Source organism: Rhinolophus sinicus, linkage group LG09 (assembly GCF_036562045.2).
Source record: "Rhinolophus sinicus isolate RSC01 linkage group LG09, ASM3656204v1, whole genome shotgun sequence".
In the NCBI taxonomy this organism is placed as follows: domain Eukaryota; kingdom Metazoa; phylum Chordata; class Mammalia; order Chiroptera; family Rhinolophidae; genus Rhinolophus; species Rhinolophus sinicus.
In genome coordinates, this window is record NC_133758.1 from 99686792 (window position 1) to 99699026 (window position 12235).

At 39.2% G+C, this 12235-nt stretch overlaps 1 protein-coding gene and 1 non-coding gene across 2 annotated transcripts in view; one reads left to right on the top strand and one right to left on the bottom strand.

Annotated features, from left to right (window-relative positions):
* RAPGEF5 (Rap guanine nucleotide exchange factor 5) overlaps positions 1 to 6810 on the bottom strand; it is a 430438-nt gene extending 423628 nt beyond the window's left edge. Inside the window, exon 1 of the mRNA XM_074340840.1 lies at positions 5910 to 6810. Within this exon, the coding sequence (XP_074196941.1) occupies positions 5910 to 5972 (63 nt within the window). The 5' untranslated portion in view covers positions 5973 to 6810. The remainder of the gene's footprint in view (positions 1 to 5909) is intronic.
* A 3912-nt stretch (positions 6811 to 10722) lies between these two features.
* On the top strand, positions 10723 to 10828 carry LOC141567053 (U6 spliceosomal RNA). The gene has a single exon (XR_012489450.1). It is a non-coding gene; the product is annotated as a U6 spliceosomal RNA (small nuclear RNA).
* Positions 10829 to 12235: the final 1407 nt, after the last annotated feature.

Below are 12235 nucleotides of genomic sequence, written 5' to 3' on the forward strand. Positions count from 1 at the left end.
AACAAAGGACCAAGGACCTAAAGAAACAAATCACACAAAAAGTACGCATATCTGACCTTGAAACACATGTAAATATATTCAGACACATAATCAAAGAAATGCCATATTATTAACCACTGAGATACCATTTTCTACTTATCAAATTGAAAAGATTAAAAAATTAAGTGCCTACTGTTGACCACAGACTTGAGAAATGGATAATTCCATACACTGCTGGTGGGAGAGCAAACTGGTCCCAACCTTATAAAGGGCAACACGTCAATGTTTATCAAAAGCTTTAAAATGTACATGCCCTTTGACCCTACACTTTCACTTCCAGGATTTTATTCTAAAGAAAATGTAAAATGAGTGCAAAGATGTCTGTGCAACCATGTTCACTGCAATATTATATGATAGAAAAAAAATGGAAATAGTTCATCTGTGTGCCTATAAATGAACTAATAAAATCTATTAATTAAAACTGTTGTAAAATATATTTTGACATGAACAATATGGGAAGATGAATATAACATATTGCCAAATTTTAGAATGCTGTAACTCAGAAAGCACAGTGTAATAGGTCTTTAGTAAAAGTTAAAATGCACATATACATATATGTGTATATATATATATATATATATATATATATATATATATATATATATATACATATATATAGTCTAAAACATTAATAGTGTTGACTTCTGGGTAGTAGAATTATGAATAGTTTTTCCCTCGTGCTTTTTGGTGTTTTCCAAATTTTCTCTATTGTACATGTTGTGTAAATAGGGAGGACAACACTCATTCTTAAGAAAAAAGGAAAATAAAGCAGGAAGTAATTTTTCCAGCCAAGGGGAATGAACAGAACACAGCGTCAGATCACCAGAGGAAAAGAGAACAGCAGAACAAGATTACATACATAGAGAAGTATTTCTCAGTAACAAATGACACGACACAGGCATACCACTCACTCCTTCCATGGGAGGCTAATCTTCTTAGCCACGCGGTTGGCAAAAACTCTAGAAAGAACTTTGACAGAGCACAAAGAAAGAGGATGAGAATCCGATTCTTCTTCATTCAAGATCTCAGCCACCCCCACCCCCACCCTGACTAGCATTGCACGAGAACATAGACGAGAGACCTAAGCCAGAATGGGAGGAAGGCAATTCTCATAACCTTCCTTGGGTAAGGACTTGATTCACTAATGCTTTAGGCAAAAGGAACAGGGAGTTAGTATCTGTACCCGACCGCAAATCATTAATAATGTGTTATACAAATTAAGCTGGAATTAACTGCATAGTCAATTATATCGAGCTCTAATTCCATGGTATATGCTCTATTAATCTCAGTGACCTTTTGTTTATCTCCAGAGGATAGAGGTAGAGATTCCTCCACATGTCGGGATGAGCCCTGGCAGATTAACACAGAAATTCTCGTGCCTGGATTGACAAACCTTCACAGAATGCTGTTGTAACAATGGATTCCTCTGTTCTCTAGTGTTTCATATAAGAAAGCTTCTGGCCCAACGCCAGCACTCACACATTTTGTTGTGTTCATAGCATAAGTGCTGGAAACAGGTTGTTGTTTGTTACTGATGGCTGGAGCTGGAGGTTGGAGGTTGGAAACAGGAGAGAAAAAGGTGTAGTCTTTCAGCAATGACCAAACAACACCGTCACTTTCCATTTCTACCACCAGTTACATTAAAATAAATGCTCAGTTGCAAATTTCAACACTAAAGAATAATTTCAATGTCATATGGAGAGATACATCAGAAAGGAGTTTTGAAATTATTCAAGGATGTAGAGAAAAAGAATGCATCGAAAAGGAGGATTCTTTTGGTTTGAAGACGCCAGGATAGAAGTGATGCAAGAAGCCTGAGCAAGATTATTAGTCTCTGACTACTAGTCTGGTCTCCTTTCATATTCATAAAAAGGATAGAAGGGGAATCTTAATTAAGCGAGGCAAGAGCCTTCTGACTTACGGGAGAGTTTGACACTTGAGTGGTTTTCTGAGGATGGTCCTGGAGCCCGGCCTTCCACAGAGATGTTTAACAGCAAGAGGATACAAACCCAGTGCCTGGGGTGGCTGACGAGAAACCTCCCGAGTGATCATGACATATACTCTCTGACATTATCTGGGGCTTTTGGGTCCTGTGTTTCTACAAACAGTGGAGAGATACTTATTTTTAGATTCTAAGCTGTTACTTCTCTGTGTTGATTTGCACCATCACATATTTCTCCATCCCACATTTTTCTTCGTTTTACTACTAAATTGGCGGAAAGAGAAGTTACTTAGCTAAGTTATCCCTGGCCGCTCCTATACCAGAAACAACTCTTTCCCCTAGCAGAATGATGATTATTCCCAACTGCATGCATCTTTTTACTTTAACTCAATAAACCATGCATATCTTCAAGTGTCCAATCCCTGTCTTCCCAGCAGCTGCTGCCCTGAACTCTGTCTGCTGGGGAGTAAAGGGAAAGAGTGATGTGGAGGGGAAAACACAGGGTTTGCTCTTTTTTTTTTAAATATAAGTGGTGTGTGTGTGTGTGTGTGTGTGTGTGTGTGTGTGTGTGTGTAAATGTTCAGACTGGATGACATAGTACTTTTGTAAAGTTAGGGTTGAAGATAAATTATGAAAACTTAGAATCATGTTAATTAGACAAAAAGGTCAGGAAAGAGGTAGCACAGGTCTCAAAACTAAAAATAATCGATTTCTTGCCACAAAATGACTCTCCTCCTCAAAACAATTTTCATTATCCTAATAATTAACCATAATTTTAGCATGTTGGTTGGTTGGTTTTGGTCCTGGGACACGTGTGATCTACTTATTTAAATGACTTTTCTTTGCCAAATATGAACTGTGGCCGATATAGACATTCTCACCTGTTCCCTCATCAAATAAGATTGGTCTTATTTTAGGAGGACAAACATCTTTCCCATCTACAACAGCCCTCAGAATCCATTAAGAAAGTTTTTATCCACTCTTATAAATAATTCAGAAAAAAGACAGTAACCCAAGACAAAAGTGAGCAAAAGACATAAGCACAGAGTGAACAGTGGCCAATACAGCGTACACGTGATGTTCAACATCACCCATAATAACAAAAGAGCGGTGGCTAACATATATTTGATCATTTTCATTTTGATCAATGTGTGGAGAGGCTGGTATTGTGGATGAGAGTGTAAACTACTGTGATTTCTCAGAAGAGAAATTTGGATAGGTTTATCAAAACTTTAAGCACACATATCCTTGGTCCCAGAAGCCCACTTCTGGATATTTGTCTTGCAGATATAATATGGCAAAGATCTAGCTTCAGAGATATTCATTAAAGTGATACTTGAAATATAAAAAAAAGTTGAAAAAATGGAAACAACTTAAGTATTCATTTAAAAAATGGGACTAATTATAGCAATTGTGGTAATTTCAAATAGTAGCATATCATGCAGTTCCTAAGAGAACAGATAAATCTATAGGAACTAACAGAGGAAACTTTATATGCACTTATTTTAAAAGTCAAATTATATTAAAAGGCTCAAAACAAAATACAGTAATTCCCTGTTCCACCCCTCCCCAGTCTCCCAGTTTCATTTCCCAGAGACAACCACTTCTCACTATCTTAGCTATTTCTTTTGCATTTATACATCACCTTATTGCAAAACCAGTGATGTCCAATAAAAATACAATGAAAACTACATATGTAATTTTAAAGTCCCTAGTAGCCATATTAAAAAAGGGTAAAATAAACAAATGAAAATAATTTTAATATCTTTTATTTAACCCAACATATTCAAAATATTGTCATTGCAACACGTAATCAATTAAAACCAATTAAAAATTTTAATGAGATGTTTTACATTCTCTTTTTGTACTAAGTCTTCCTAGTTCAGTGGGTAGCTCACACTAACAGCATATCTCAATTTGGACCAGTCATACTTCCAGGGCTCAATAGCCGCATTTGGCTAGGGACTATCATATTGGATAGCATGGCTCTAAACAAACAATACTGTGTCTTTTGACCCATTGTCGAGTTCTAATTATGGGAAAACAAAGGTTTAGCTCTTCCAACACTGTGCTTTCTTTCACAGCTTCACATACATTATACTTTTTGATTAACTAAATAATCAATATTTACATTACATACCCCTGCACTATAATGTGCTGTGATAATGCTTCCCTTCTTGTTTTTTTTCCTAAATTTAATAATCATCTTGTTTTTATAAGCTTAAATATCTTTATAAATATATTAACTCTTCCACACTGCCCAATGGCCTTTCAGTACAGAGTTCCATGGGTCAATCCCACCCCAGTGGCCTACCAACTTCCACGTTCTTGCCTTATACCCTCATTTCGGTCAAATTTATCTTCTCGTAGTTTTACACAGTTGAAAAGACAGGTACATTTTGCAGACTACCCAAAGCAATCTACAGATTCAATACAATCCCTATAAAATCTCAATAGCATTGTTTGCAGAAATGGAAAAATTCATCCTAAAATTCATATGGACTCTCAAGGGACTCTGAATAGCCACAACAATTTTGAAAAAGAAAAACAAATTTGGAGGCCTCACACTTCCTGATTAAAGATTATGTTATAAAGCTACAGTAATCAAAACAATATGAGGCTGGCATAAAGACAGACATATTGACCAATGGAATAAAATAGCAAACCCAGAAGTAAACTCTTATTATAAGGTCAGATAATCTTCGCCAAGGGTGCCAAGACTACTCAATAAGGAAAGGGCAGTTTCTTCCATAAATGATGTTGGGAAAAATGGATATCCACCTGCAAAAGAGTAAAGTTGGACCCTTATATATACACCATGTACATGGAAAAAGGACATGAATAGACATTTTCCAAAGATGATATACAAGTGGCAAACAAGCATATAAAAAGATGCTCAACATCACTAATCATCAGAGAAATGCAAATGAAAACCACAATGAGATATACCATTATGATGACTACTATTCAAAAAAATAACAATAGCCCAGAAAATCACAAATGTTAGGATGGAGTGGAGAAATTAGAAACTTTGTGCATGGTTGGGGGATTGTAAAGTGGCGCAATTGTATGGCAGTTCCTTTAAAAATTAAAAATAGGCTACTATATGATCCATTAATCCCTGGATATTCTGAGAATATATCCAAAAGAATTGAAAGCAGAGTCTCAAGGAGATATTTGTATACCTGTGTTTATAACAGCGTGATTCACAAAAGCCCAGAGGTGGGAGGAACCCAAATGTCCATCAACAGATAAATGGATAAACCAAACATGGTATGTACATACAATGAAATATTATTCAGCTTTGAAAGGAAGGAAATCCTGTCACATGCTGCAACATGGATGAACCTTCGGGACATAAGCCAGTCAGAAAAGGCAAATACTGTATGATTCCACTGATATGAGGTATCTAAAGTAGTCTAATTCATAGAAACAGAAAGGTGGGATGAGGGGGAATGGGGAGCTGTTTAATGGGTATAGACTTTTAGTTTTGCAAGATGAAAAAGTTCTGGAGATCTATTTCACAACAATGTGAGATACTTAACACTTCTAACTGTGTACTTAAAAATGGTTAAGATGAGAGGTGGCCTGATGGCTCAGTTGGTTAGGGTGTGAGCTCTTAACAAGGTTGCTGGTTTAATTCCTGCATGGGATGGTGGGCTGTGCCCCCTGCAACTAAAGATTGAAAACAGCGACGGACCTGGAACTGAGCTGCGCCCTCCACAGCTAGATTGAAGGACAGTGACTTGACTTGGAGCTGATGGACCCTGGAAAAACACACTGTTTCCCAATATTCCCCAATAAAATGTATTTTTTAAAAATGGTTAAGATGATAAATTTTGAGTGTTTTTACCACGATAATATTTTTTTAAAAAAAATAAGACTGGTACAATGGCAGAAAACTTGGCAATGACAACTCTCAACCCACCTCCTGAGTCATGCTGTTCCAATGTGCACTAATCGCCCTCAGCATCTGAGGCCCAGCTGTCATCCTGGGATCTCCCTTCACACTCTCCAGGAGATTCCCTTCCCTTCTCTGAAGTGATGGATTGTCTGTATTCCATGCCTTCCTCTTTCTTGGCTTATTCACTCTTTTGTATCCTCCAGGAGCTTCCTGAGAAAGAGGACTTTTTGCAATTTTCAAGATTTGCCTGTCTGAATGTATCTTTTTTTCCCAATCTTCTCACTTGATTCATAGTTGGGCTTGCTATAGAAATCTAGGTTGGAAATAAGCATCCTTCGTACATTTTAAAATACTACCCTCAGTCTTCTGGCTTTCACTGCTGCTGTGGCAAAGCTCAAAGCTCTTTTGATTGCTGATCTCTTGCACGTGACCTGTTTTTTACTCTCTGTGTTCTTGTAGAATCTTCCTTATTCTCAAAGAAATAAAACTTCACAATTATGTTGGAGGTATTTTTTCACCCACTGTGCTGGGCAATCCTTGGGCCCCTTTAATGGCAAAATTCATGTCCTTCAGTTCTGAAAAATGTTCTCTCCTCCACGTTCTCTGTGTTCTTTCTCTTTCTGGGACTTTAACTGTTGGGTTGTTGGATCTCCTGGACTCATCATCACATTTTCTTCTTTTTGTTTTCCTATTTTCAACTGTTTCTTTTTTGCTGTACTGTCTGGGTATTCCGTTAACTTTTTACACAACCCTTCTTTTGAGTTTTTCACTTCTGATATGTCGCCAATACCCAAGGATTATTTTTGTTTCCAAGCATTACTTTTTATAGCTTTCTATTCTTCTTTCATGGAAGAAATCTTCTCCCTGAGGATATTAATGTCAGATTTTCTTCTAACTGCACAATCTGTTTCTTCCAAGTTGTTTTTCTGTGTATTTTGGACGTTCTCATGTTTGATGCTGTCCTCACATAGCTGGTCACCTGCTCATGTATAAAAGAAAAGGAAAAGGCTGTATGCAAGCTTTAAGCTTGAGGATTGGGTTCACTGACTTTGAGCTTCACTGTAGAATTATCTGGGCAATACAATGTCCATATCTTTATGTGTTTCTGCATGCACAGGTCAGATTCTCTAGGGTATACTCTGCTAGCCCCTCCCTGGAGATTGAAGACTGACTGCTAAGCTCAGAGATCTACACTGGGGTGGGGGTGGGGAATCTTCAGTATGCATGTGTATTATCGTGCACGTAATCCCTCTTTTCAGTACAGATTCTGTGCCTTCCTGTGCCTTGCATTCCTAGCACAGACACCCGGGTTGCCACATCCCTTACTCTCCCCTCCTCACCATCCTCATACACGTGGTTCCAGCTGTCAGCTGAGGAGTCCTTGGACATCCTGAGTTAGAGCAGGTGGCTCTCAGCTTTGCCCTTGGCCAGCTTAAGGTTTGGCTGCCCTGGGTCTACTATACCAGTTGCTACTCTTCTCCCTGCTTCCAAAAGGTTAAGGGCTTTTGACGCCTGTGTGCTCCATTCTTATAAATTTTTGTCTTCAAAGGAAATCTTTCTGTAGTTTTAGTGGAGGTTTGAAAGGCCAAAAAAAAATATTTGTGTAATCTGCTATATTAGCCCAGAAGTCCCCCAAATGCATCTATTTTTTTAAAAAAATTCAGAACACATAATATAGTATCTTCCCATGTGGGTGGGGAAACAAAGATGAGACTATTTATAAGCTGAGCGATACATAAAAAGCATCTGGATGAGAGTACTCACACTTTTCACTATGTGTCCTATACTCGTTTCTTTCTTTCTCTCTTTCCTTCCTTCCTTCCTTCCTTCCTAACCATAAGCACAAATAATTTGTAAAGAACTAGCTTAAAAATACATTTTAAAGAAGAATCAAATCTCACCATTTGCAACGATACGGATGGACCTAGAGAACATTATGCTAAGTGAAATAAGTCAGACGGAGAAAGACAAATACCATATGATCTCACTTATATGTGGAATCTAAAGTATAGAATAAATGCACAAACTAATCAGAAATAATCTCAGAGATATAGAGAAAAAACTGAGGGTTGCTAGATGGGAGTTGAGGGGGTGGGGATGAGGGAGAAGGTGAGGGGATTAAAAAGCACAATTGGTAACCACAAAATTGCCACAGAGATACAAAAGACAGTTTGGGGAATATAATCAATAATGTTGTAAAGATTTTGTAGGGTATCTGATGGACACTTTTCTTATTAGGGAGACCACTTCATGGACGGTGTAGGTGCCTGACCACTGAGCTGTACACCTGACGCTGAAGCTGAATAATATTGAATGTCAACTATAATGTAATATATATACATATGGTCACGGGATGTGGAGTACAGCATAGGGAATAGAGTCAGTGGAACTGTAACAGCTATATACGATGTCAAAGGGGCAGTAGATTGGGGGAGGGGGGATTATCACTTTGCAAGCGATATAAATGTCTAATTATTACATTATTTTGTATACCCGAAACTAATAATAATAATAAATACATTTTAGAGACCTAGCTTTAAAAAATAAAGTAATCTTTAAGAAAAAGGCATCTCACAGGCCAGCACGAACCTCCCAGAACCCATTACTAGTCTAGCTTGTCAATGGTATCAGACCAGTTATGTAGCTAGAAAGCACACAGTCTCTAAGCTTGACTTTAGAAATCTTGGAAAATACTCCCCCCACTTAAGCCATTCTGCTTTCAAGTACAGAAACAACCTAGAGGTTGATTTCTAATCCAGAAAAAGAGAAGTATTCTAAAACAGAACAGGCCAAACCACCTTGGCTCCTAGAGTACTTTCTGATCACACTTGCCCACTCCGTTCACTACGTCCTCACCTGTCCCCCTTTCCCTCTCCACCCCTAGCTCAGGAGCACACTAGTTAGGCCTTTCCAGCTAACTGCAAACCCGAACATGTCTGTCTGAGTGATTCATGTATCTCATAAGCCAAAGCTGCTCCAAGTCTGCTCCCATGGAGACTTCATCCCTTTAATAAGCATTTATTTGAGGCAGAAGATCATAAGGATTAACCCACCCAGACTGATTCCACTCCACACTCTACTACTGACTAGCAAATTACTTAACCTCTTTGTGCCTCAGCTTCCTTATTGATAAAATGAGAATGGTAATAATATCTGCCTTGTAGGTTCCTGGGAGGACTAAGTTACTTGATACTTATAAATGGTTATTAATCACCTACCCTATAACAGAGATGGTTCTGGGTTCTCAGACGACATCAAAACAGAGATTCCTGCTCCCACAGAGCTTGTAGTTAAGTACGAATGACGCGATTCTGTTTTTGAAAAACACATACACATACAAATAACAAGCAATAACACATTGTAGTAAGATCCACAAAAGAAGAATAAAAGTGTGACAAAGGTTACCATGGAGAACTATTTCTCGACAAATTCTTGTAGCTCAGGCAGGAATTCAGCGGTGACACAACAAAATTACTCAGAAAAACTTCCTCTTTGCAAACACTTGAAGCATGTTATAGATCTTTCTACGTAGGATTGCATTTTAAAAGAAAAGTCCCGTTTTATAAAAGTGGGACAGACCACTCGAATGTCCTAATAAACCAACAGCAGATGCCAATGTGCCTATGCCTTGGAGAAAAGGTGAGCTGTGCATGTTATTTCTCCCCCAACTACAATGTAAGTGCCTGTTTGCTCTCTTCAGTAATAAAAGAATTGCTTACATTTACTAGTGCATTAAGTTCAAAGACATTGCAAGGTTTATCTTGGATAGTCCCTACTTTCAAAATGCCAACTTTCTGGTTTGTGGGGACACTCCCACATGCCCTAGGAAACATCTCAGAGCCTCCCTACCCCATCTCTGCCTCCGGCCAATAGTTTGTTTGGCCTGTTAAACACGTACTTAGAGAGGCGCCCTACACCACAGAACACACCCATCTATCAATCGTAGATCCTGTCTAGGTTATAGTTTAAAGCAATTTGCAACAATGATTTCTAAGGTATGAAATCCCTGAGGTTATCAACCAAAAGGTCTGAGAGAGAGCACCTTTAATACTATCATTCCCAAAGGCCAAGGAATTCGATGGACTATGATAGCTATGAATTTCCATCTTCTTTTCCTGAGTTATCTAGGCTTCAAGCCTTGATGGAAACCATGATAGTCTGTGGCCTTCAGCCTGACTCTGTCCCTGGCTTTCATGGTCAAAGGGGTTTCCCCAACAGTTCAGTCAAAGAGAGAGAGGAAGGGTAATTTACCAAGTACTTCCCTTCCCTACAATCACGAGGCCCCTTCTATTTCCTAGCTGAGACATTCAGATTAGAAAGTATCTTTGAAAGTGGCCAAGATGGAACATGAAAGTGACCTTATGATAAAGAGAACATAAAAGGCACACATGTACATACATGTGCCCAACTAAATATCAATATATGAAAGATGGGCCTTGGGTTATTGTAACCAGATGAGATAGATGAAGGGGGAGACTTAAGGAAGAATTGAATATAATCTTCATTCATTCATTAAACAAATTTTTATTCAAGACCTACTATATGCTGGATACTGGAAAAACAATAGTGAGCAAAATCAGTCATGTTACCTGCTTTCCTGGAACATACAATAGGGTGGGAAAGACTGAAATCAATCAAGTAGTTATACAAAGGAGCGTATGAATTACAGACTGATATACATATGGAAAAAATGGTTCTAGGAGTGCCTGTAACAGGAGCTTGACAAACTGGAAGCACTTAGGAAAGATTTTCTTAGAAAACTAAGCCTTGAGCTAAGATCTGAAGGGTGAGTAGGATTTGACTCAGCAAAGGAAGAAGAGAAAAGTGTTCCAGGAAAGTGCTTGATTTGGCAGCACATGGACTAAAATTAGGACGATACAGAGAAGATCAGCCTGGCCCCTGCGCAAGGATGACATGCAAATTCTAAAGTGTCCCATATTTTTGTACCCCTGTGCACAGTTTGCACCTGGATGCAAACACTTTTCACCTACAGGTTCTATCTCTTGTTTGACACAAAGGAAACTAGTTTTGGGAGACGGAATTAAAAAAAAAAAAAAGAAAAGTGTTCCAGGGAAAAGAGCTGCATATGCAAAGGCTCTATTCAGAGAACTTGAAGAAAGAGCACAGAGAAGAAAGGAATGGTATAAGACTAAAGAGCCAGGCTTCGCAGCGTGCTGGAGGTGACATCCTGTTTACCTCCAACCTAGCAGTCACAGAGACTCATGGAAGGTTTTTAAACCAGGTGGTAGAGAGGAGGCAGAATCACATTGTGAAAAGTGTAGGCTGAGACCACATGGAAAGGGATGGTCCAGGTGAGAGATGATGAAAACTTGGGCGGGGTGGTAGCAGTGGAGACAGATGGAAGTCAATAAATCTGAAAATTATTGACAAGGGGAAATTGGCTAGACTTCCTGAACCTTACCTACGGGGTGAGGGAGAGGAAGGTATCTGCAGTGACTCCTAGGTTTCTACTCAGAGTTTGAGGAAGAGGGGAGTAGCGCTGGATCAGCTGCGATGAGGGAGAAGCAGGTAAGGTGGTGTGCCCTGGAGCTGAATGGGTGGGTCTATCTAGGGTCCGTCTTTCTGAGGAGGAACGTTTGAGCTGCTTTATGGTAGGAGATAACACTGGAGGTTGCCTCCCCCAACCCCCTGCCCCCCCCCTGAAGGCCACTGCTTTTATGGACCGAATGCTGGAGAGGAGTCAGGAAACTCTGGATCAATTTTGGACTTTGCCACTGAGTAGTTGTATGGTCTTAGCCACGTCAAGCTACCTCTCCAGATTTCAGTTCCCCTTCTTCCCATATCAGAATCTCCTGAAGTGCTTGTTGAAATGCTCATTTATGAACATTTCTCTCCACTGGATGATGAAAAAGCATAGACTGAAAAGAGTTCCCTAAGGTCACATAGGTAATAAGAGCCAGAAGAACGAAGGCTCAGATCCAGGTCTGACTCACCCTAAAACTGTAAAGATGAGTAGAGGAGAGCGGGGAGAAGGCCCAAGGCAGCGAGTGGTTCCACAATATCACCAGTGATATGTCATGATGTAATAGGGCCAGCTTTGGGGAAATGCTGGAGCTGCCCTTGTGTCTCCTGGTTGGATGGTGCTACAGTTCAGTTTCATTATTTCATCATTTCCTCTATTGACCCAGGGAAGGCACCACCACACCCTCAACCAGAGACACACACAGGAGTTTGACATTTCACAAAATAATCCTTAAAAGAAGCCTAAAATTTCCCTCTAAAACCCATTGCAAGAATCAAATCTACCTCAGCTCTACCCTGAAACTATTTCTCAATCCAGATACCAATAAGATTTTTGAAAGCATTTCAGGATGTTGACTCTACAGAAA